Source organism: Saccopteryx bilineata, chromosome 4 (genome assembly GCF_036850765.1).
Source record: "Saccopteryx bilineata isolate mSacBil1 chromosome 4, mSacBil1_pri_phased_curated, whole genome shotgun sequence".
NCBI lineage: Eukaryota > Metazoa > Chordata > Mammalia > Chiroptera > Emballonuridae > Saccopteryx > Saccopteryx bilineata.
Window position 1 is genome coordinate 149,064,618 of NC_089493.1, and position 26,931 is coordinate 149,091,548.

General features: G+C 40.4%; 1 protein-coding gene across 4 annotated transcripts in view; it reads right to left on the reverse strand.

Annotated features, from left to right (window-relative positions):
- Positions 1 to 1,693: 1,693 nt before the first annotated feature.
- PIK3CG (phosphatidylinositol-4,5-bisphosphate 3-kinase catalytic subunit gamma) overlaps positions 1,694 to 26,931 on the reverse strand; it is a 40,447-nt gene continuing 15,209 nt past the window's right edge. For all 4 annotated transcript variants that reach the window (XM_066272223.1, XM_066272224.1, XM_066272221.1 and 1 more), the window contains 6 exons: positions 26,610 to 26,756; positions 24,526 to 24,616; positions 23,398 to 23,528; positions 22,350 to 22,461; positions 20,253 to 20,410; positions 1,694 to 3,510 (listed from right to left, as the gene is read on the reverse strand). In XM_066272223.1, coding sequence (XP_066128320.1) covers positions 3,232 to 3,510; positions 20,253 to 20,410; positions 22,350 to 22,461; positions 23,398 to 23,528; positions 24,526 to 24,616; positions 26,610 to 26,756 — 918 coding nt within the window. In that variant the 3' untranslated portion in view covers positions 1,694 to 3,231. The remainder of the gene's footprint in view (positions 3,511 to 20,252; positions 20,411 to 22,349; positions 22,462 to 23,397; positions 23,529 to 24,525; positions 24,617 to 26,609; positions 26,757 to 26,931) is intronic.

Here is a 26,931-nt window from a genome sequence, read left to right on the forward strand (position 1 = left end):
CGAAAAAGTTATAATGAGATGGAAGAATATACCTTGTTCTTGGTTAGGAAGAATAAATATAATCAAGATGTCCATATTACCCAAAGCAATATACAAATTTAATGCAATTCCCATCAACATTCCAATGACATTTTTTAAAGAAATAGAACAAAAAATCATCAGATTTATATGAAACTATAAAAAACCACGAATAGCCAAAGCAATTCTAAAGAAAAAGAATGAAGCTGGGGGCATTACAATACCTGACTTCAAACTATATTATAGGGCCTCGACGATCAAAACAGCATGGTATTGGCAGAAAAATAGACACTCAGACCAATGGAACAGAATAGAAAGTCCAGAAATAAAACCACATATATATAGTCAAATAATTTTTTTTTTTTATTCATTTTTTTAGAGAGGAGAAAGACAGAGAGGGAGAAGGGGGGAGGAGCTGGAAGCATCAACTCCCATATGTGCCTTGACCAGGCAAGCCCAGGGTTTCGAACCGGCGACCTCAGCATTTCCAGGTCGACGCTTTATCCACTGCGCAAATAATTTTTGATAAAGGGGCCAACAACACACAATGGAGAAAAGAAAGCCTCTTCAATAAATGGTGCTGGGAATACTGGAAAGCCACATGCAATAGAATAAAACTGGACTACAGTTTGTCCCCCTGTACTAAAATTAACTCAAAATGGATCAAAAATCTAAACATAAGACCTGAAACAATTAAGTACATAGAAGAAGACATAGGTACTCAACTCATGGACCTGGGTTTTAAAGAGCATTTTATGAATTTGACTCCACAGGCAAGAGAAGTGAAGGCAAAAATTAATGAATGGGACTACATCAGACTAAGAAGTTTTTGCTCAGCAAGAGAAACTGATAACAAAATAAACAGAAAGCCAACTAAATGGGAAATGATATTTTCAAACAACAGCTCAGATAAGAGCCTAATATCCAAAATATACAAAGAACTCATAAAACTTAACAACAAAGAAACAAATAATCCAATAAAAAAATGGGAAGAGGATATGAACAGACACTTTTTCCAGGAGGAAATACAAATGGCCAACAGATATATAAAAAGATGCTCATCTTCTTTAGCTATTAGAGAAATGTAAATCAAAACTGCAATGAGATACCACCTCATACCTGTTCGATTAGCTATTATTAACAAGACAGGTAATAGCAAATGTTGGAGAGGCTGTGGAGAAAAAGGAACCCTCATTCACTGTTGGTGGGAATGTAAAGTAGTACAACCATTATGGAAGAAAGTATGGTGGTTCCTCAAAAAACTGAAAATAGAACTACCTTATGACCCAGCAATCCCTCTACTGGGTATGTACCCCCAAAACTCAGAAACATTGATACGTAAAGACACATGCAGCCCCATGTTTATTGCAGCATTGTTCACAGTGGCCAGGACATGGAAACAACCGAAAAGCCCGTCAATACATGACTGGATAAAGAAGATGTGGCACATATATACTATGGAATACTACTCAGCCATAAGAAATGATGACATCGGATCATTTAGAGCAAAATGGCGGGATCTTGATAACATTATACGAAGCGAAATAAGTAAATCGGAAAAAAACAAGAACTGCATTATTCCATACATAGGTGGGACATAAAGGTGAAACTAAGAGACATTGATAAGAGTGTGGTGGTTACGGGGGGGGGAGGGGGGAAAGGGAAAGAGAAAGGGGGATGGGGGGCACAAAGAAAACTAGATAGAAGGTGACAGAGGACAATCTGACTTTGGGTGATGGGTATGCAACATAATTGAACGACAAGATAACCTGGATTTGTTATCTTTGAATATATGTATCCTGATTTATTGATGTCACCCCATTAATAAAATAAAATTATTAAAAAAAAAAGCTGCTCAGATAAAAATTAAAAATTAACACACTTGGAAACTAATCCATAATTTCTAGAATGTCTCCCTTAATATTATACATTAAAAACTCCAAGTATCTTTACAAATAAATGCCTATAATTGTAGTAACCTTAGAGGAGATTTTTTTTTTTTCTTTTTCTAAAGTTGGAAACAGGGAGGCAGTCAGACAGACTCCCACATGCGCCCAATCGGGATCCACCCGGCTCGCCCACCAGGGGGCGATGCTCTGCCCATCTGGGGCGTTGCTCTGCCGCAATCAGAACCATTCTAGCGCCTGAGGCAGAGGCCATAGAGCCATCTTCAGCGCCCAGGCAAACTTTGCTCCAATGGAGCCTTGGCTCCGGGAGGGGAAGAGAGAGACAGAGAGGAAGGAGAGGGGGAGGGGTAGAGAAGCAGATGGGCTCTTCTCCTGTGTGCCCTGGCCAGGAATTGAACCTGGGACTCCCGCATGCCAGGCCGACGCTCTACCACTGAGCCAACCGGCAAGGGCCGAGGAGATATTTTTTCAATTGATTTTTTGAATCTAGGGTAAAGGGGCTCTTGAAGATTTCAGAACTCTGGGCAGAGAGTTGGGAGGGGGGCATGGAGGAAGGGAGGGAGAAAAATATAAAGGCAAAAATAGTGAGTGCCTTTACTTCCTGTCCTATGCTGGAAAAGGCTGTAATTCACTCTGTGGACAGAGCGGTTACAAATGGTCTCACCTCTATTTTTCCTATTCCTTATCTTGGAACCAGACTAGCAGAAGAGGGCCAAGGAATAAAGGTTCAGATTTTCCATTTTGTGGTCGTGCATCTCAGTGTAAAAGGACCTAAGTACAAAAGACACTGAAAAGAATAACTCCCTTTCCTTGCTTTCAGCACATCACTGACATCTGCAGGCACAGGAGAGGTGTGTGTGTTTGAATATATCATTTAAGGTATGAGACAAAGATTACAGTTATTACATTTTTTTTGGTAAAGAGCTTGAGAAACATGAGGATAACCAAAATGGAGAGTAAACATAGATGAAAGTAGATGTCACCAATTATTCTAAAGAATTTCCAGAAGCATTCAATAATAAGATAGTCAAAACATCAGGCACAACAAAGAAGTGATTCGTCTGTTTAACCTTAGAATATTCTCCACAATCACAAAGACAAATGAGAAAGAAACAGATCTGCACACAGGCCTGGAACTGGACATTACTCACACGATCACATGCCAATATTTTTCTCCAATGAAGAGCTATATTTCTGCAGTGCCAGCTTTCACAATGTCCTATTACAACTTAAATCCAAAGTCAATGATTGACATGCTGATTTCAAGCTTTGGAACACAAACCTGTTTTTAATTCTACCCCAAGTGTTAGGCTGAGTGCTTCTCCCCTTGTTTGATGCCAAGAACAAGATGTAAGAACCAGTTAAACTGCACCGTCCATCCCTTGTCTCTGCAGACTTCAATCTGATCAAGAAAATACTTTTTCGCATCCTCCTCATTTTTCCCCACTGTGAGGGCATCCCGAATATATTCAATATCTTCTTTGCTTGTTAACTGGGGCATTCCCGTCATCAGCATCATGGAGAACAGGATGATCAGGAGGTTTGTGTGATGACGCAGGGCTAGATAAGCCTTAGCGCAGACGTCCTGGGTAAAGAAAAGAGCACTGTTACTGTTGTTAATGGTAACTAAATAGGCTGGAGACTACTGGGCTCTACTGGAGTTTACAGGGCATTTCATTCCTATAAAAGGAAACTCTCACAAACAGTTAGGCCCCCTGCCTCAGGTGAAAAGCTTGATGAGAATGGAAACTGTTTCTGCAATCTCTCAAACACGTCCATGGAGTTACAGGTGTCCAGTGTGCTCAAGAACGGCTCAATGCACTGAAGGCTCAGCTTAGTTGTGTTTTTTTTTTGTTTGTTTATTTTTTTAGTTTTTGCCTTTTCTGCTCCAGAACTTCTTTTTATTATTATTATTAATTTTAATGGAGTGACATAGATAAGTCAGGGTACATAGGTTCAGAGTAAACATCTCTAGGTTATTTTGACATTTGATTATGTTGCATACCCCTCACCCAAAGTCAAATTGTCTTCTGTCACCTTCTATCTGGTTTTCTTTGTGCCCCTCTCCTCCCATCACCCCCTCCCTCTCTTACCCCCCTAATCTTAGTTCTTACTGTACATTTTATTTTTATTCTTTCCTAGAAAATTGAGGGTGAGATAATGTAGTCTCTAAAGCAGCGGTTCTCAACCTGTGAGTCGTCCCCTGTGTTTTGGTCGTTCGACCCCCGCCGGGGTCATGACCCACAGGTTGAGAACTGCTGCTCTAAAGAGTAATGAGTCAGTTTTTGAACACAATACTGGAATCAATAAACTTCATGTAAGCATAAATAATCTTTGTCAAGAGCTAGTGGAATCTAAAGAAATGATGGAAACATAGTGTTTGAGATTTAGTGTTCATTTTTTTTTTAAACAATTTGTCCTATTTTAAGAAAACAGATGAATTACCATATTTCCCCATGTATAAGCCACACATTTTTTCGAAAGATATGGGGTCTAAAAACTGGGTGCGTCTTATACAGTGGTTGTAGATTCTTTTACTTGCATCTCCTGCTTTTTCATGCCTGTTTTGTGCTCATTATTGAAGACAGTGATTTGTCATCAGACACAGATGAAGACAAGCTAATGGATGGGAGTTTTGACAGTGATGAGGAGTTGTATGAATTTTATGATGAATAAAACTTGAGTTCAATAACTTTATGTAATACATGTTTTTTCAAATTTCGGGCCCCAAAATTAAGGTACGTCTTATACATGGAAAAATTTGGTAGCTTTTCATTGTATGACTCTTAAAACTGTTGAATGAACTTTGGAATTTTAACACAAATTTTAATACTGACTGAGAGGGCTTTAAAAAATGCTATGGCCGGTGATGATATAGGTGTATTAGATGATACAGATGAGTTAAATCCACTTACTGAGCAACAGACATGCTTATAACAATTAAGTTGTTCCAAAGCATAGAAAAAGATGTAAGGTTCCCAATTTTATAACACCCGTAGTATCATAACTTAGCAAAGGTAGAGTGTTAAAGAAAATTCAGTTAAAAACAATTTTTTTTCTAATTTATTTATTTGAGAAAGAGAGGGGGAGGGAGAGATGGAAACACTGATCTGTTCCTGTATGTGCCCTGACCAGGGATCAAACTGGCAACTTTTGTGTGTCCAGAAAATGCTCTAACCAACTGAGCTATTTGGCTAGGGCAAAGAAAACCCAATTTAACAATATAAGCATAAATATTGCAGGTAAAATACTAAATAAAGTGTTAAAAGAATAACACACTGAAGCCAAATAGGGTTTATTCAAAAATTGCAAGAGTAGTTCACTGTAAATTACTACTGTATTAAAATCTTTTTATTTTTTATTTTTGCGAGAGAGAGAGAGAGAGAGAGAGAGAGACAGACAGACAGACAGACAGGAAGGGAGAGAAATGAGAAGCATCAACTCATAGCTGTGGCACTTAAGTCATTCATTGTTTGTTTTTTCATATATGCCTTGATTGGAGGTGAGGGGGTGAGACCTTTAATAAAGTCTCACTACAGTGGATAAGCACACAGGCAGGGGAAATCGCCTCTCAGGCACACAAACAGCAAAATGGCCCCTCATAGTTGTGGGCAAGCAATCCACGCACCCGCCATCCCTCATCTCTCTTGAGTGTAAGCACCCATAGCCTTACATATGCTATGCACACGTGCCTCTGCCACGTGTTCATGCACTAATCAAGCAAAGTGCTTATAGCCAGTACACGGGCAAGCAAGCCTAACACAGCTGCCCCATACCTCTGTCACCTTACAGCTCTCTTAGTTGCTGCTTCTGTAAAAAAAAGCACTTACTACCTTCTAATGCCAACGCCAGCTACACATTAGAAGGGGACCAGTGGATTGCCAATTCCACATGGGGCCTCTGGCCCCCGCCTGTCCCTGTTGGATGGGTCCCTCACCCTTCTCCATATTCAGACTGGGACAATGGGTCTTGGGGATCCTGTAACCTGAATGCCAGCCATTTTCCTAGCAGATGCCGGGGCTACCTGCTTTCCCCGCTTTTTAAAATTAAGAGTTCTAACTGAAAGGAAATTGTAGTTTCGGTAATAAAAGGTATAAGATATAGAAATACTTTAGAACAAAAAAGGAAGAAGGTAAGTTTTTATAAAGCCAGTTATTTCTGAATAGATAAGAAAATTCATAAAAATTTAAGGTTTATGTAAGTTGCAGAAGGTTTGTGCAAGTTGTAGAAGTTAGTTCAGAGAAGAAAATTACAAGGCAGAAAGAAATTAGTATAAGAATTTATTCTCTTCATCCCCTTGGCTCACTACATTACTTATTGCTCTTACCGGACCCCTTGTTTTGCTTATAGTAGGGGGGTCACCATTGGTTCGTGTATTATCAACTGCCTCACGCAGTATGTACAAAAGAGAATTCAAGCTGTAAAGCTTGTAGTACTAAGGGCACACTATCAGCGTGCCAGCACACACTAGGGAGGACTTCTGACCCAATTAGCTTATAGCTACAGCTAAAGTAGAAAATTCTCATGAGCCTCAGCAAATCTAATCTTGCTAGCAAAGGCAGGATGCGTTCCTTGTGTATCAGTCCTGCAGATATTGCAGGAATGTAGTTTATTATCTTAGAACAGTGTGTGCTTGTGTGCTTTTGCAAAGATATTGTACAAACGTGCTGAAAACATTGTAACCTTGTAGGTTTCACCTATAAATACCCCTCTCCCCCTGAGCTCATCGCTGGCCATTATGAGAGGCGTAGTAGGCTGATCACTAGCTAGTGTATAAAACTCAAATTGATTGCATCAGTTTAGTTTGTTGCTGGCCATTATGAGAGGCGTAGTAGGCTGATCACTAGCTAGTGTATAAAACTCAAATTGATTGCATCAGTTTAGGGTCCAGTTCCAGTTTGTTGCTGTTGTACCACAGCATTTGTTCGAGAAAGAATAGATACTGTAAGACTTATAGTCTTAGCTCACCCCTACCAGATTATACCCAGTTCAGATGAGCAATACCAAAGTTCAATAATTTGAACTAGTAAGAAGAAAACGGGGGGAATGTGACATCTTAGGACAAGCGGTGCAGGCCACCAGCCATGAAAACTGAGTACATCCAGTACATGGCTGGAGGAAAAAAGATAAACAACCGTTAGAAATGTAGCAATATTTTCCACTGAACTCTATGTACCCAGATCAAGGAAGCCCCTACCCTAGAGACTTAGCCAAGAATGAGGTCAGCTAATCGCACCCCTCCCGCCCTTGTAAGCGTTGCTTGCTTGCTCAGCCTAGATAGCCACCCTATAAAAAGGAGCCATTTTAGAAGCTCGGGGCTGCAGTGTTCCCTTGCATGGGTTGCCTGCAGTCCCTGTGCAGGTTTGCAATAAAATTTATAAAATTCACTTTGGGTTTGCTGTGGTCTGTCTCCTGGGATGTAACACTTCCCACTATGCCAGATATAAGGTCAGGGGCCGCCACCATGGCCATGTACATGCAGGTTCTCATTGGATTTAGGCAGATGGTAGAATAACTGTGGAGCTGGAAAGGGTTGGGCCATTCCATTTAATAAAGTCTCACAATGGCAGACATGCACACAGGCAGGGGAAACTGCCTCTCAGGCAAAGAAACAGCAAAGTGGCTCCTCATAGTGGCAGGCAAGCAATCTGAGCATCGACAATCTCCCTGAGCCCAAGCAGTGCCCATAGCCTTATCTGGGCCATACACATGTGGTGCTGCCATGTGCTCACACACTAATCAGGCAAAGGGCTTGCAGCCGGTAAACCAGCGAACAAGCCTAACACAGCTGCCCCACAGGGGGTCTCCAGCTGAGCCTGTGACCACTTGCTTAAGATAGCAACCTTGGGCTCAAGCCAGCAACCATGGGATCATGTCTATGATCCCATGCTTAAACCGGCAACCCTGCACTCAATCTGGGGAGCCCAAGATCAAGCTGGATGAGCCCCCAGTCACACCTGCAACCTCAAGGTTTTGAACCTGGGTCATCAATGTCTCAGGCCGATGCTCTACCCACTGCGCCACCGCCTGGTCAGGCCACTTTTGATTTTATAAAAGTAACGTAACAATATGTAACTAAATGTAAAGAATTATCTCAAATTATCAGTCATAATCATTCTGAATAATGATTATAGGAAAAAAATGTAAAGAATAAACTCAGAGAAGTGAAGGTAAAATGTTCATATTTACAAATAACTTAATTGTCTTGTTGGAATACCAAAGAGAGAGAAAAAATAAAATACTATTGCAACTTGTTTCTATTAAACTCGCTTTTTAGCCCTGGTCATAGAGTTCTGTTGGTGAGAGCACTGACCTGATGTGCAAAGTTTATAGGTTAGATCCCCAGTCAGGGCACACACAGGAGCAGATTGATGTTTCTGTCTGTCTCTCTCCCTTCCTCTCTCTCTAAAATCAATCAATAAATTTAAATAAATAAATAAATAAATAAAGCTTTTTATAAAATTAATATATAGTATGCTATAAATAGGAGCCAGCAATTAGAAAGTATAGTGAGAAGACAGATGCTGTGAGTAATGGTAACAAATAAATCAGGACTCCTGGGATAAAGACTTACACAGAAAAGGCACTGTAACAATGGACTGAGGCCCAGAAAAGAAGACTTGAACACGTGTGGCAGAGAGCATGTTCTTCAGGACAACCGACTGCTCATTACAAAGATAGAAGTTCTTCTCAGATTAATATATACACATAGTGAAATTTCAATAAAAGTGTCTGTTGAATATTTAAACTCAGATATGGTTTTAATTTCATCTGGAACAATTAGGGCCTGAGAGAACACTTTGAAACAGTATAGTAATGAAAAACAGTGCTTGCTATACTAGATATTAAAACATAGTATAAAACTATAATATTTGGAATTGTGTGAAATAGTACCTTTTCTTTTCCAAAAAAGGAAGTTTTGGAACAGAATGGAAAGTTTGGAGACATATCTAGCTATATATTAAATATCAGATATAGTAAAGGTAACTTCTCAGATTAGTAGGAAAAAGATCTATTATTTGATAAATGAGGCTGGTTAAACTGGCTCATCATTTGGGGTAAATATAAACTTTATCCCATGTGATGCACCAAAATAAACTCCAGATGAATTAAAGATTTAGATATAAAAAGGACAAATATTTAAATAATCATGAAATAGGAAAGGACTTTATGAAGATGACTTCCATAGTAGAATCTAAATCTATAAGGAATAGTTGGAGAGATTACAAGAACTTCAAACTTCTGAGGAAAGAAAAGCCATAAAAAATACTAAAAAAAGTCAAAGAACAAGAAAAAATATACTTGCAACATACAGATCAGTTCTTTACCCCAGCCCCTCCATAGCTCTTACAAATCAGTAAGAAAGAAAGAAGTAGTTGGCTAGAATACAGACCTGGATATACAATAAATGAGAATTCATACTACAAAACATGAAACAAATAAATATATGAAAAAAATATGCAACCTCACTAACAATCAAATAAATGTAACTTAGAGATGGAAACATTCACTTACTAAACTGGAAAACTTTTTGATTTAAAAACATTTTAAGGGTAATGCCCAATGTTCACCTTTCATATGCTGATAGTAGATTGAAATAGGTATAATTTTACTATCAGATAATTTTATGACATGCTTCAAAAGCTTTCAAATACCAATGAGTGTATATAATTGATGGATCTGTCAAATTTCAAAGACCCTAGACCTAAAAAGGTCCTATTCTGCTCTATGTTAATTATGACTCAATAAACTTGGCTTTAAACATGTCAATAGCCTTATGGCCAGCAATTTTCATGCTGGAAATTTACCTTTTAAAAAGATTGGTTTATTTTTCAGTGATTTATCTACAAAAATGTTAATTAGAACACTACTTAAAACTGCAGAAACTTGAAAGCAACTTAAATCCCCTACAGCTGGGGATCGATAAGAAGGTTTATCAATACCTACAATTGCATGCTTTGTTAACTTCAGAATGATGCTGTAGAAGAATATTTAGTAAGCATGCAAAAGTGTTTGAGTTAAAAAGCAGATATGAAACAACATATAGTATTATCTCATTTTGAAAATATAACATTTTTTACAAAGATTATATGTTTACAGGCCAAACTGTTAATAGTGATTTTTCTTTTTGTTTTTAGATGATCTTTTCTGTGTCATTTATATGTGGCAGGGTGACTGCAGTGTTAATGGTGGTCATGCCTGTGTCACTCTGTATGTCAAGACTGGACTGTGTGTGCATCACCTTATTCAAGGACAGAAACCCATGGACTATTCTGGCATTTTAAAATGAGACACTATTTGTAAAATGCCTGGCACAGAGGATGGCACATAACAAGGGCTCAACAAATGTCAGTCCTCCCCCTTCCCTACCTGGGGGTTGCTGGACTCTGGGGAGAGCCACAGACACAGGAGACTGAGTTGTTCTGCCACAGTCAGCATCACTTGTCCCTGAAAGTGGCTCCAGTGCATTAGTGCTCTTGCATTCTTGATGACTCTACTTAGGTCAGGAAATCATTTTGTCTTGCTCTTCCATAGGACCCACTGAGGCCTCTCTTATTTTTTGCTAATTATATAGGTTAAGGGCAGACTTCACCCAAGGCTATAGTCTCATTAACTTGCCAACTCATACAATTTTCACAAAGGTGCAGATGAGGATGCCTTTTGATATTGAATTAGATTACATCCTGATTTTTAATTATTTTCTATCCTTCGGTACAGCAGGGGCTCCAGGCCTCCCCTGGCCCCTACATACACACATACACACACTGCTGTCTGAGACGCTGTGTGGTCAAACCTTTAATAGAAACTTTCTGAATTGAAAAATTAACCTGGGGCAAGTTATTATAACACTAAGCTACAGGTGCTCAGTGGCTCTGCGTTGAGAGGCAGCAGTGACTCACGAATTACAGTAGCACAGAGACGTTGGAGGAGGAACTGTCCTATTTCTCTTGAGGGCCACTCACCAATAGAATTTCTGCTGGTTCTAAGTTACTCAGTTAGTTCTGATTTTTATATACAAGAGTCACTTCTATGAGAAAGAAATGTCATCCCCAGATTTAGTTATGTGCCCCATACTTTCCGAAGCCATGTCTAAATTCTGACTGGCATGCAGACTTAGATGCTAGGTGCAGATTTAATATGTTTTGCTTAAAGGTAGTGTGGAGCATTGTTTAAAAGCACAGATTCACACCTCACTGCATGGATTCAAATCTTGGCTTTATTATTGACAAGCTGCTTGTCACAGGAGAAGTTGCTTAACCTCTCTGGACATCAGTTTCCTCATTTGTGGAATAATAATAACTATACCCATTTCATATGGTTGTGGTTAGACTTAAGTACTATGTAAGTGGTAATAATGTGAGAAGTTGGATTATTAATCACATACTTCTCAGCACTGAGGAGGCTGCCTTCCCATTTAGACCACCTGCTCAAGCTGTCTCCTCAGGCAGTGAAGACACAGGTGGGAGGGAGGCTGGGCTGGGAGACAAGCCTCACTCTAGGACTGAGGTGGGTAGGAAGATGGGGGCACAGGCATGAAGGCTACACAAGCAGGTGGTTCTCTTGCTAGGAGGGCACAGTGAGTGCTTGCTCTGCCCGCTAAGGCCCTGGAGGTTTCGTTTCTGCCCTGTGTGCTCAGCCATGTCCTGTGACAGCTCCTGATCATGCTGGCTCAGCCAGAAGGACCGTGAGGATGTAGATGGAGGGAAGCTCAGGGGGAAGCAGAGAACACAGAAGTTACTGACTGTGGCAAAGAATTTCCCCTTCTGCCAGGACTGTGCAGCATGGACCGCAGACAGCCCCCTTCTGTGTGAGGACGTCTGTGGAAGGCTTTGTGACTGAGTGGGAAAGAAGGGGCGAGGGAAGACCTGATTTCGGGGCCTTGGTTGATGCATTTGTTAATGAGTGTCAGTGTGGGGACACTGTAGTCTTGTTAAACTTTTTTAAAATTGATTGAGATTAGAGAGACGGAGGAGAGAGAGAGAGAGAGAGAGAGAGAGAGAGAGAGAGAAGCATTCATTTGTTGTTCCATATAGTTGTGCACTAATTGGTTGCTTCCCATATATGTCCTGACTGGGAATCTAACCTGCAACCTTGGTGTTGTTTCCAGACAATGCTCTAACCGACTGAGTTACCCGGCTGGAGCCTAGGGAACACTGTAGTATTGTTAATGTCATTAGCCAGCACACTATCCTTTAGTAGCTAATAAATAGACTGAGGCTGTATATAATACATCTGATCTTTATTTCATAGTTGATTCAAATGCCTTAATTATTACATCTAACATCAGAGGAATGGTTGCTTTTACAAAACTGCCACTCCCAAAATTCTTGGGAATAAAGGAATTTATTCCCATTTCAGGGTCAAAACTTTGACTTGATTTGTTAACTGGCCCAATTTATCAGTCTACTAAACTGAAAAGAAACTATTTTCTATGTACAATCTATTCATTTCTTAATCACCAATGAGCTGTGGTTGCTTAGACTGTCGTCCAACGTCATATGGGATACACCTACTTTTTCTTTTAATTCCTCCATTCTCATCTTGAGACAAAGTGGAAGTGAAAGATCACTGTACATAATGTACAAAAGTGAGGAAGTGATCTCGGGATCATAAAACAGAAACTCCCAGAGCAGAAACCAGGGCTGCAAGGAGAGAGGAGAAAAACTAATATTCATCAATGAAATGTACTCACCCACTGACTTTTCCTAAATAATCATGTTGCCTCTGCCTGCTTGAGGAAGGAGAGAGTAGAGAAAAATAATATTTTAGTCAAAGGTAGAGGATTTTATTTTGTATTTTTTTTTAATAAAAATCAATGAACTGGAGGCAATGTCTTTATAAGTTATTTTGGCAAAACATAGCAGGTCACTGATTAGCAGACCTAATAATTCTGGAAGAAGCACTTTTTGGTAAATCTGAAGTAAGAGTGTGTCACATTTGCCTAGTGTGAATTAGGATTCTTCTTGAAGATGGATCCCAGACTAGCTCTGTCCACCAGAAGAAGGGCTGTACTGCCATCTTCCCAAATATTTAGTTATAAGCTCATTAGAAAGGTAAAGGTTATAATTAAATGGTTCTATTTTAGCAAACTATATATTCTAAATGGACTAGAATTTATGTCGAGGTATGTGTTATTTATCTTCTGTCCTCATTCCAGAGAGGATTGAAGGTGGATTGTTTGAATATACAAAAGCCAAAACAACATTAATTAGAAGGGGGTAGAAGGCCAGGGACTGAAAAAGGAAATGATCGCAGTGAGTGAGAGAGACTCAGCCCACTCGTTGCAAATCCTGGATGTTGCTATGAGTGATCTTCAGTTACATCTGTAGCCAAAAGGAAAATTGCATGTTACTTCGTCCAGTGTTCAGAAAAAAAATTTAAACTATTTGTTTAGGAGAAACACAGTTTTTTTAGAGACTAAGGACTGACAGGAATTTCACAAGAGGATCTTTAGAAAGAGTACACTTTGTAACATGGTGAATACTGTCCTCAATAATATTCTATGGTAGAAAAAACAGTTCTCTAAAAGAAACTAAACACCGAGAGAATGATGCCAGTTAGAAGGTTATTCTCAATACATGTTTAAAAATAACAGGGATATAACATCTCAGGCGGCAAGTGGCCCTGCATGTGTGGATTAGCGCATAACCAGTCCAAGGCTGTCTTTCAGTGGTACATTCACATCTTTTCAGAAAAGTAATAAAATTCGGCAAGCTTATCCAGCCCTAACGATGCTATACCCCAGGCAAGTCTGGATCTGGGGGAGATGTTACATCAACATATTTGAACTCCTACCCGTGGCTGCTGCTGGACCCTTCTCTGAGCACGTCCTCCAGCGGGCAGCTCAGGTGGGAGAGCATCCTGAGTCTCAGACCCAATGGAAGAGGGTGTGTGGCCTCATCAGTGGGCCGGGGGTCAAATCCCCACGGAGAATCCTTTATCAACTCAGTGTGTTATGGGCAATTTGACAGATAAATATCTCATCTCCCCATTGACCTGTAATAGGGCTTTATTACAGTAATTTGTGATTAATCCATTGAGCTCCAAAGGACATCTTTGTTCTCCTACCTGCCGCCTAATCTAGCTCATATACCGCTTCAAATTGGACCTGTATTTCCTTTCTTGACTCAAAATCCACTAAACACTCCCACATATACATATGTTCCACCCATGCTGGACAACTGGGCTCTGTTCCTAAATACTGAACCTACATACTGACTTCGTGCCCTTGATGCTGTTGTTTTCAGGATGCAGAGAGGGGGTGGAAGGTCCAGGCAGAGGGAAGAGAATGGGCACGGGCACAAAGCTAGGCCACGTGATTATGCACCTGTAGTATACATTCAAAATCAGACAAAATGAAATTGAACGCAGCCCCGAATGCCTCAACATAAACACTTCCTTCACACACAGCCTTTCTCTACCCTTAGGATGTGACGGCTCCCTCTGCAAACTACTGTGGAAATCCTCAGTACAAAGTTGTATATGCAGCTATCTCCTCTGCTGGGCCCTCGGGCTGTGCCTCTGCTCTGGGCCACCTGTGCCCAGCACAGTGTCTGGCACACTGTGGATAATGTGCAGAAGCCAAGTTCAGTGCTGGGAAAGATTCATTGCTTTAATTTTATTTATTTTTTTCTTACTTATTCATTTTAGAGAGGAGGGGGGGAGAGAGAGAAAGACAGAGAGAGGAGGGGGAGGAGCAGGAAGCATCAACTCCCATATGTGCCTTGACCAGGCAAGCCAGGGCTTCGAACCGGCAACCTTAGTGTTTCCAGGTCGACGCTTTATTCACTGCGCCACCACAGGTCAGGCGAAAGATTCATTGCTTTAAAGTCAGGATGAATTAGGGAGCAGTTATATTTGAATGGAATTAAACTGTGAAGACATCTTGCCTTGACAAGAGCAGTACTTGAGCCTGCTTTGTGCATGGCCCAGAATCTGGAATGTAGTAAGGATTTAATAAGTATGTGTTCAATACGTGTGCTATCTTGGATATGGAAGAACAGGGCCTGGTGATTGTAACAGCATAGAGTAAGAGGCTGAGAGAGCCTGGCCTGGCAGGTTACAGGTAGAGATAGTTACAGATACAGACATGAACAGGGGATGCCACTCAAGGAAAGGGAGTCAGAGAATAGGAATGGGCAGTAGTAGTGAGCATCAGATGCTGAGGTCTCTGCCCTGGTGGTCCCTGTGGCTGGGCTTAGGAAGCATCCTTAAATCTGTAGAAAGACAGATGGCAGGACGGAGCAGGGCCCCAGTGATAGAACTGAGGCAGAAGCAGTTAAAACAACCTGGGGTCTGAGATGAGAGCAGAAATGGACTTTGAATGAAGGTTCAGAACTCTGTGTAGAGGTTAGCACAGAGCTGGGCCTGCAGGTTGAGGGGCCTGGGTATGCCCTGATATGGGGATAATGCTGCTAGGAGTGGAAAACCAGCAGGGCCTGATAAAGCAGGCACCCTAGATTAACAAAACATACACAATAAATGGGTCCCAGACTTCTCTCCTGTAAACGCTTAAGAGTGACATCTAGGGGAAGGTGCCTTTTCCGTCTGTTCATCAGACCACCTGCTTTGCAAGCCGTGCATGTGAGGATGCTCCCCGCCTCTTCACTTTGACACACTTGCTTATGCCTATTACGTGAAAAGAACATCTGCAGAATGCTTTTTTTATACAAGGCCAGGTGTTTATGCTCTTGGACAACTGCCCTGTACTGAATGTACACCACAGGTGTATACCACAGGTCTCGTTCTCCTGGCATAGGTTACTGCTCTAACTGGGAAAAAAGATGTAATGTTTATGTAAGAAAATCTTCACAAAAATGTGAATGTGTATCACAACACATACTTGTATTATTTAATGTCACATTACATAATTAGGCAATTTTCTGAAGCCGGAAACAGGGAGAGACAGTCAGACAGACTCCCGCATGCGCCCGACCGGGATCCACCCGGCACGCCCACCAGGGGCGACGCTCTGCCCATCCTGGGCGTAGCCATGTTGCGACCCTCCAGGGTGTCGCCATGTTGCGACCAGAGCCACTCTAGCACCTGGGGCAGAGGCCACAGAGCCATCCCCAGGGCCCGGGCCATCTTTGCTCCAATGGAGCCTTGGCTGCGGGAGGGGACGAGAGAGACAGAGAGGAAAGCGCGGCGGAGGGGTGGAGAAGCAAATGGGCGCTTCTCCTGTGTGCCCTGGCCGGGAATCGAACCGGGGTCCTCCGCACGCTAGGCCGATGCTCTACCGCTGAGCCAACCGGCCAGGGCTGACAAACAGATATCTAACCTGTACCTTGAGGGCTTATGGACATCCATGTGACGGTAGTTTGTCAAGCTATGCGTGAGTCACTACTTCATGAAATCGTGGACTACAGCGTACTGTGAGGAAGGGAGAAAACCAGGAGTCTGTCTAGTCTCACCCCCCTCTGACTGACACAGGAATCACCCCTCTGCCATTCACGCCTTCACTCCTCAAACAACCTCCCAGTGCTTAATGTCTTGGCCTCCGTGAGGGACGCAGGTGAGAGGTGACCCGTGGCACAGAGCTCACTCTGGGATGGGTGGCAAAGAGCAGACCAGTACAAAGAATTATATGCCATGCAGACGCTGCAAAGGCAGCCTGTGGGGGCTGTGGCGAAGGAGAACACGAGGGACCTAATCTGGAAGCTGAGCCCTAAAGAGCAGTGAGGGCATTCCAGAGAGAAGCCTGTGTGTGTGTGTGTGTGTGTGGGGGGGGGGCAGCAGGGGAGGGGCGAGGTGGGGAAAGGCCACCGTGACCTGGGTGACTGTGAGGAGGGTTGGAGGGGGACAGAGCTCCATGACACAGGGCCTTGTAGGGCGAGCTTAGATACTTAGATTTTATTCCAAGTGAGATGAGAAGTCATGGAACAGTTTAAAGTAAGGTAGTAACATTGTATCCATTTTTTAAATTCAACTTTTAACCAAGTTTTAATTTACAATCTTCTAAAACATCAAATACTTAATAGAATGAGATAAAACACTCAAATGTTATTTTTTGGAAGGTGGTATAATTTCTTTTAAATATCTCACGATATTTTAAATATTTTGCTGGTTTTTGTTTCTTTAAAGAAGGAATTATGACTTTTAAACTTAGAAAAAACCCATTTCTTATACAAAAATAAACAGGTAGGCAAATTTTATTTGCCAACAATATAAATGTACAGTATTTGTGTGAAATATGTGTTCTATAACTATTCAGTGAAATTTAAAACAAAATGATTCTAAAATACAATAAATTGCAAGTGAGCAAAACATTATTGTCTTTTTTTAATCTCTTCAGTAAGGGATACTTTTTCTAAGGAGAATTCTTTTTATCAGATCGTCATCACTGAAGTACATCCGCTTAGCATCCGGTGCGTAGGGCGCTGCTCCAAAGGCTAACACACAGTTTGGGGTTCAAACAGCAGGCCTTGGTTTTGTGTCCTTTTGTCTGATTACAGTTTGTTCCTGAACTTTCCACAGTTCTAGAAATAATTTATGAATATGGTCCTCGGCTAAACCAGCTACTTTGGGAAGAGGAGAGAGGTGACATCAAAGGGCACCTTTCTCTTTCAGTTCCCGGGACTCTCATCCTATAGCCACTTGCTAGGTATGTCTTTAAGACTTTGTGGAGAAAGTTCACCTTATACTTTAATAAAAAGTGGGTCAACAGTTTCCACCCTTCCTAACAGGTTATTCAGATGTGCTACATGAATTGATTAACTGTCAATTCAAAATTAGTGATTAATTGGAAATGAGGACAACTTTAATTCAAATGTAAATATATACATTTCCCAGTTTACCTTAAAAAAAAAACAAAACAAAAACCCCTGGCAGCTCATTATGCAAGATCCTGAGATGCTATTTAGAGAGTTTAGAGATGTATTTCCTGACCTTGAAGGACTTTATCTCAATAAGGGAACACAAAACTAAGAAACAAAATCTTCTGAAAGGCTTAGTAGTATATAAAACAAAACTGTCAAAGGGTTGAAGTTAAATGAAAAAACGTGCTGCTCGTCTTTGTCAGGCTGTAAACTTTAGGAATTCTACATTGTATGACTGTATGCACATACGTATGTGTGTTCGGCTCTTTTCCTATTGTGAGTGAGGGGGGGGTCAAGTTCAGAGAGGAGGAGCAGACAGACAGTCAGAGCTTGGACCCTCATTTGCTCTCTAACTAGAACAGTGCTAGTTTTTTATGTTTTATATATTGCTTTCTGCCTGAGATGCCATTGCAGAAAGGGCTTCTTACCTTGAAAGTGTTCAAAGTGTGAAAACCTATTGTGATGTGTTTGAGTTTCTTTTATACTCTAGGCACTGAGTTAAGCATTCTACACATTTATTTTAAATAATTCTTAAAAAAATCACATGATGTAGGTCCTAGTACTCCCACTTTACAGATGAGGAAAGTGAGGTTCTGAAAGGATCAATAATTTGTATCACATACATATAGCTATTAAGAAGCAGATCCAGCATTCAAATTCAAGTTTGTCAGCCCATCCTTCTAACCACAATGCCATGCTGGCTCTGTGTCAGAGGCTCAAAGTACATATATTTACAGGCACTTAAATAGTATGCCAATACCTCAAAGCACAGCTCTCTCTATATAAGTACAATGACATTTATGAAAGTGTGTTTTTAGTGGTGCACATGGCCTAGATGTCACTTTAGTTTTAATGGCTTAAGAATCAAGCTTTGGCCACAAAGTTTGGAGGAATGCTTGCAGACCAAGAAGACAGGTTGTGCAAAGTCTCCCTGCAAAGATATCTTGCTTTGGGTGGAAATTTCCTGGAGGGAGGCAACCTCTCTTAGGCACCTCCATACCCCAAATCTTTTCATTAAATGGTATTTTGAAACTCATAAAAACAACAAAGAAGACTAAAAGGGAAGACCTCCTAGGATTTTAGGGTTGACATGGGAATGTTGTCAGCAATAGGACAGATAGTAATTCTGGGGAAAACTGCTATCAGAAAGGAAGAGAACATTCACAGAAACAAGGAGAGCCTGTGAGGGAGGTTAAATTCTTTGTGTCTCATTTTACTGCTGCTTTGTTCAAAGTTAGTCAGATGAACTACCACCAGGAGAGGAGAACTGAGTGTTTTTCCTCATTTAAATGGTAAAATTCTTCCAGGTGTTTGCTTATTTTTTGGTGGAACCATTTTTCTCTTCTAAGAAGTTGTCAAAACATATCATTTTAACGTTAAAGAAAAACAGGACTCAAAATCCTAAGACCATCTGGCCACAGAGGTCTCAGTTTCTCTGACCAAACTTCTGGAACTGTGGGAGGGTAAGTCCTGTAATCACTGAAGTGAAAATCAGGCAGAAGAACAGACAGGTTTCAAAACAACACCTTCTAGTTTCTGTTCCACTGAGCTTCAGACCCATGTCACCTCCCAAGGAGAACATGAGACTCAAGAAGAGACTCAGGAAAGAACTGACTCTTAAAATGCTAAGTACAAATTGAGCCACATTTAAGAGGCACTGAGGGAGGGGGCTATTTAAAGGGAACCAAAGGCCCATGTACATATAAACTGATCACGTGGTACCTCTGCTGGTCTCTTATTTGTATGGCTATAAAATCGGTATTTACAGTAGTAATTATAGTTTCTCTGAGGTTTTTTCATTCAGAGTTATTAAATTTGCAAGCATGAAAAATTTTACTCTTTAAGTATTTAAAATATTTGATAGTCAAAACTGCCTGTAGACCAGGAAGAAATGGGAAAGAAGGCAGAAGGCGCCAGCGCCTAGGGTGCTGGGCAGACCCACCCAGGAGCTTGTTGACAGGGAAGCAGGACAAGCAGGACAGACCAGAGCTCTCTGCAGAACCAGTAGTCAAGCTGACAGGATCTCAAATGGGAAAAGGGTCTGTCCTTTACAAAAGTGAGACGACCACTCTGGTGCAATGAGCATTCCTATGTTAGTAAGTTGATAAATATACACCTGTAGCAAAAATCAAGAGAAGACCGCAGTCATTTGAGAGTGCTGAAAACCTATGTAAAATTGGGATCTCCTAGGCAATGTTTTGGATAGATACATTTCAAAGCCTATCCCACTTGCCAGGTGCTCTTTTCTAAAGCCCCTTCCTCAGTCCCAGTGTTAACCTGATGTTCTAGAATTGCCATGCCCACAAACTGCTATTTGGTCCAAGGTGGGAAGATTATTGAGAAGTGTCTTTCACATTTGGGGAAGGAATGGAGGAGATGGGTGGCCATGCCCGAAGGGGGTGGTCAGAGGTGAGAGAAGCCTCAAAGTAGAGCAAAAGGTGGGCCAGCTGTGCACACAGGCACCATCTGGCCGGGGTTCGCAGTGGGCGATCACCAGGGAGGCAGTTACCTGAAATTTCTGGAAGTGTAGGCTTGTCTTCTTTCCAGAAGTTCCCATCACAAACAGGAAGTCTGGGGTTAGCACAAATGGAACTCTCTCTTTATTAATGCCCAGGAAACTTTTGTAATTGCCAAGAATATGCCCAAAGTCAATATGAAATAAATTTCCTTAAAAGAAGAAAACATCTGACATCATTAACTGGCATAAGCGTTTGTAACAATACTCTGGTTTTGTTTATTTTTGAAACATTTTTTAAGTTGCCTGACAATGAACTATCTTTGGTGATAGAGCTATTTTTACACTGTTTTATCAGCTGGTGGTATTTTTTGTCTTAGCAGGTGTGGGTAGTAGTAGCCACAAAACATTCTTTGAACCAACCGTGTTTCTATGTCCTTCCGGTGTTCTTTAAATGTCAGCCAAATATTGTTAAAATTCTCATCTCAGAATTATTCTACGAAATATAAATCAAACCTCTGGCTAATATGTCATCATTACACCCAAGACTCTCTGGTGCCCTTTGTGTAATCACGTGTCGTAGACGGTGTTTCTGTCTGCTGAGGAAAGCGCCTTTGCCTTTTACTTTTGAGCAGCATGATAGAAATCAATCATTTGAATCTCCTTAGGGTCAATTTCTGCCACTGTCACCATCACCACCACAATTACCATTATCTCTTTTCATTTGTATAATTCTCTATCATATGTATGGTCTATAAATGCATTATCTCTTTTGATTCTCATAGAGAGTAAGTGGTTTACCCCAAATTATGATTTTTCCAAATTCTACTCGTAAATTGGTTCAAATTTCTTAGACAAAAATTTTATGGCATGGTAGCCAATACTGACCACTGTCAGAGTGAACAGTGAATCAGTGAAGAGGAGTAGGTTCGGAAGGCAAAGCATTCACATATATTTTTTAAATTTTATTTAGACAATTTTAGAGTATATAGATTCAGAGAAAAAAATCTCCAGATCATTTTGACATTTGATTATGCTGTATATCCATCACCCAAAGTCAAATATTCCTCCGTCACCTTCTATTTGGATTTCTTTATGCCCCATCCCCTCCCCCACCTCCTCCTTCTGCTCCCTTCCCCTCCCTCATACCCACCACACTCGTATCCATGTCCATGAGTCTCAATTTTGTGTCCCACTTATGTATGGAATCATATAGTTCTTAGTTTTTTTCTGATTTACTTATTTCACTCAGTATAATGTTATCAAGATCCATCAATTTTGCTGTAAATGATCCTATGTCATCATTTCTTATGGCTGGGTAGTATTCCATAGTATATATGTACCATACCTTCTTTATCCAATCATCTATTGAAGGGCTTTTTGGTTGTTTCCATGTCTTGGCCACTGTGGACAATGCTGTAGTGAACATGGGGCTGCATGTGTCTTTACGTACCAATATTTTTGAGTTTTGGGGGTAGATACCTAGTAGAGGGATTGCTGGGTCATATGGTAATTCTATTCTTAATTTTTTAAGGAACCACCATACTTTCTTCCATAGTGATTGTACTACTTTATATTCCCACCAACAGTGGATGAGGGTTCCTTTTTCTCCACAGCCTCTCTAACACTTGTTGTTACCTGTCTTGTTGATAATAGCTAATCTAACAGAAAGCATTCATATTTAAAGATAGATATCTGTGAGTTCTTTTTGTTGCTTTTCTACAACATCTGACACTGTCGATTGTGCCCACCTTCACTAGCTTCTGGGATAGGATCTTATCCTAGCTTCATACTACTCTCTGACTTACACTTCTTAAGTCTCATTTCCTATATCATCTCCTATTACTCATTCTTGCGATCTAGGGTGATGACAGAATCTGTGTACCTATACAATGACTTTTAAATATGTGCACCAAACTTGTACTCCATTTAAAAATTCCTCTGTGCTGTGTTAATGTGCAATGGGTACAGAGTTTCAGTTGTGGAACATGAAAAACTTTTGGAGATAAATGGTGGTGATTGGTTACACAACAATGTGAATGTACTTAATGTTACAAAACTGTACATTTATAACTGGTTAAAATGGTAAATTTTATGCTGTGTGTATTTTACCACATTAAAAATAAATTGCTGTACAATAAATAAACTCACCTGTCTCTGTAATCATAATGTTGTCATTGTGCCGGTCGCCTATTCCAAGGACAAAGGTTGCCACACAGTAGCCAGCACAGGAATAAACAAATCTCTCCACTGCTGCCTGGAACTAAGGAAAATGCATCTGAATACTAGTTATGTTTTATCCACAAAAGCAGTGTGAATTGACTACAAATGACTATCAAAAGGACATCATTCTGGGAACCATTTTCAGAGAGCAAGTTAGGTATGTCTGGTTCCTTTCCCATTGCTCCACTTACATTTTAGGGGAAGAGTCCATGAATCACAGTAGCATGAGGAGAAAATAAGAGTCAAAGGGGGACATCAGTTTAAGCAAAGGGTTCACTTACTCTCCATATGTCTCTTGCCAACAACTCTATAGAACCCATGATCATTTCTTCCTCATTGGTGAATATGTGTTTTGCTTGTGACCACTTAAAATGTGATGAGGTCACAATCCATATGAACAACAGACTAATAAGTGCTACTAATTATATTGCCTCCCAAAGGCTGCTAACCATGCAAATGAGAAGTGCTAATCCTGTGCAGCAGAACTTGAAGCAGCAGCGTCTAGTGATGGATTCAGCACCACACTTCAGAGGAACAGTGGAGATGCCATTTTCAGCATCTGCAATTAATTGTTTAGATCACTGTGAAGTGGTAAAGCAGAAACGACTTTATACGGTGTGTGGTGTTTCCCAGGTAAGATGAAGTTTATACACGATAATGAAACTTTTCTGTTGAACAACAATAAGACTGTCATAAGGAGTGCTAACGAATTATCTCACAGAACCAAATTTTATGCAAAGTGTGCTTGATAATCAAAAGAGAAGCAAATGCTCACGGAGTTCTGCACTGAGCACTTCAGTTCACCACAGGCATGCTAGGTCCCCGCAGGAAGGCCCTCAAACCTCTCCATGGCCTCACAGATAAAGAGCTTTGCCCAACACAGCAGGAGGCATGACATGGGGAGGCCCTTTGAGAACATGAAAAGGCTACAAGGAGCCTTGGAGGAGCAGAGGAGGGGGGGGGAGCAGGAGCTCACCTTTTCTTCAATAGGGCATTTTTCTTTGAGCCAGTGATTCAGGACTTCATCTTTAAACGCGCCTGTGTTGCCCACTGTGCTTTGCTGAATTTTGGCAATTGTTGTGGCATCTTTCACAATCTCAATCATTCCTACAGGAAGGTGCACACAGTGTGATGTAAACTGGGGCTTAGTGCTTGACCCTGGGGGGGGGGGAGTGGCTATGTCTTTGTTGAGTGGAGGGCAGAGGGCTATTTTCCAGGTTTGTGCTGCTGATGTTTTTAGGGGTAAGAGAAACAAAAGGAGGAGAATATGGAGGTTGTGTAGGACAGGCTTTCAATATCCCTTAATGAAAAGAGGAGAGGGTTGATTTTGAAAGGTCACAAGTAAAAGCATTTTTATGGGTTGAGTATATCCTTCCTTACTTGGTAACCTATACCTTTTAGTTTTGTACAGTTCTCACAACATCAAACTTGGAAACCTGAATAAAAACATTTGATTGAAATTAAAATGTTAAATGTGGCTTTGGACGGGTGGTTCACTGGATAGAGCATCATCCTGGCATGCTGAGGTCACGGGTTTGATCCCTGGTCAGGGCACATATGAGGAGCAACCAATGAGTGCACAATTAAATGAAACAACTAAGTGAAACAAGTTGATGCTTCTCTCTCTTTCCCTCTCTCTTCCTTTCCCTCTCTTTCTCTCAAATCAATGGGGGAAAAATGTAAAATAAAAAGGTAAATATTTGTAATAGCACCTAACAGTGGAGAATATAATAGCTTTGATAATGTGAATTCTGGGATATTAAAATAAGTGACAGCTATTTCTGTATATTTTTAAATGTTGTTTGTGAGGGAGAAGTTGTGCAATGACATAGTTAGACAGTGTAGAGGTTGAAAAGTAAAAAGGAAGGAACAACTTTCTCCTAAAATCATTTCCATGTACAGCCACAGGATTAGAATCATGCATTTGTTTATCTTCAACTTATCCATATTGAATTGGCAGTCACTTCACCAGCCTTGGAGCATTTTCTTCCTTTTTATATGGGTTATGATTGTAATTTTTCAGTTAGTAAAGCCCACACTGAAGGAATTACAATCCTTTACAAGTAACTGTGTGGAACATCCATCTCCTGAGGTAACAACATACCTATTTTGTCACCAGTTGAAATGCACCCGTATGGCAGGAGGCACAGATCCAAGGATTCAGTCTCCCAGATGGACTCCATGATTCGTAGAATCTGGGCATCAAAACACAAAAATGTTTCCATTAAATATATACATTATATATTCCAAAAGATATACCAATATGCATTATAAATGTGTGTATTTCTTCTCCTTAAAAAAATTCTATCTGGTAACATAAAAATATATAAGAAAACATAAAATACACTATATAAGTAACAACAATACTTTTATTTATCAGCCTGGCACTCTAAAGTTTCTAATCCTTGGGAGTCTGTTAATTTTGGTCCCTGAGATTTACTTTGGGGAAAAAGATAAATGGATTTCTATTGAGATAGGTTTTAGCCATGATTCATCTATTCCATTCTAGTTATGTATATTTTACCACTCACACAAAGAATGTTCCACGTTACCTTCCTTACAAATTTTTATTCATAAGGCACTCTTGGGCTACAACCAAGACAACAGTAGCAACAATCATGTTAGTTAACATTTACTGAGTGCTGTTTTATGTTGATCCTTCGCATTTATCCCATAGTGTGGATATAATTATTACTCACATTCTGCAGGTGAAGAGATTACAGCTTAGAGAGCTTAAATAACTAGTCCTCATCAGCCAGGTAAAGCGTCTTAACAATGAAACAAAGTACATGAAGGTCAAGTGCAAACATTCCCTCAAAATGAGAGGAAAATGAATGATCTTTTGTGTTTTTCAATTGTATCTTTTTTTTGTTTTCTTGTATTTTTCCGAAGTTAGAAGTGAGGAGGCAGACAGATTCCCGCATGCACTTGACTGGGATCTACCTGGCTTGCCCACCAGGAGGTGATGCTCTGCCCATCTGGAGTATTGCTCCGTTGTAGCAGGAGCCATTCTAGTGCCTGAGGCAGAGACCATGGAGCTGTCCTCAGTGCCTGGGCCAATTTAACTCCAATGGAGCCTTGGCTGCAGAAGGGGAAGAGAGAGATAGAGAGGAAGAAGAAGGGGAAGGGTGGAGAAGCAGATGGGCAGAGAAGCAGATGGGCGCTTCTCCTGTGTGCCCTGACCAGGAATCAAACCCGGGACTTCCACATGCCGGGCCCACGCTCTACCGCTGAGCCAACTGGCCAGGGCCTCAATTATATCTTTGAATGATTCAAAAGATTTTATATATTTATTGAAAATGTAATGAAGTTTCAAAAAATTTGAGAGTTTTTAAATAAAAAATTATTTCCAGGAAAATACACATATCATTCTTGAAAAGAGGGCAAAGGGTATTATTGTTTCCATATAAGAAATAAGCAAAAACAGAAATATAGAGGGAATAGAAAATATGACCTTATTTAAATAGTCTACATTTATATCACTGTGGTTTGCCTAACATGATTTTAAGTAAATCATGTTAAATATTAGAAATTATGTTACTGCTACAATGTTGAACTATATAGAATATAGAGAGTATCACTTTGTAGACTTGTGAAGCTAAAGTTTATCTAGAAATGTTAGAAAATAGAAAAATGATTAATATTGACATCTTCACCATTAACCTGCTCTAGTCATCTGCTCACTCTTGTTATTTAACTGCATGATTTCTCCAACCACCTACCTGTTCATCTTCTCTCTTTTTCTATCAAATCATTCATTTGAGTTTGTACATGTGGGTGTGTATCAAAGTTGATGTATTTGAGTACCTGTGGGTGTGTAGCTGTGTTTATGAATATGAATGAAGTGAATGCTAGGGGTTGATGTATCTATGTTCTATGTTACCACAGGATGAGTGGCATGTATAAAACAGAGGTTAGGTGAGGGAGTAGACCTGGCTATTTGGAAATGTTGAGTATGCATCCTCTCAGGAATGGACAGAACTGTGATGTTCACTAGGTTGCATAGCTAATGGTCTATAGCCATATTCCCCTGCTGAAAAGTCTCTATTATGTAATCTTTGATGACCATCAGACAGAATAGGAGAATGGAAACAAAGTCAGCAGAAGGCATTTTTTAGATCTAATATACTAGAATTAGTTTTTCAGATAATTGAAAGAAAAAAAAAAGATTCCCTAAGAGTAGCATACCTGTAAAATAAGCATGTCTTGGCGTAAGTCATCACCATGTTTAAAGATAATTCCAATTGTTTCATTTGATAGAGCTGTAGGGTCGGCACATTTAAACTCCAGCCAAAGGGGCTTTTTCTTGGAAGCCATCACTTTACATTTTTCAACCTGTAAGGAAATAGTCAGATAGATGTCTTGATACACAATGAATACACACTGCAGAGACACACATCTTCCTGTGAAGTGTCACTAAAAATAACTGGGACAAACTCTTAGTTAGAAAATGACTTTCACCCTGGCTGATTGGCTTAGTGGTAGAGCATCAGCCCAGCATGTAGATGTC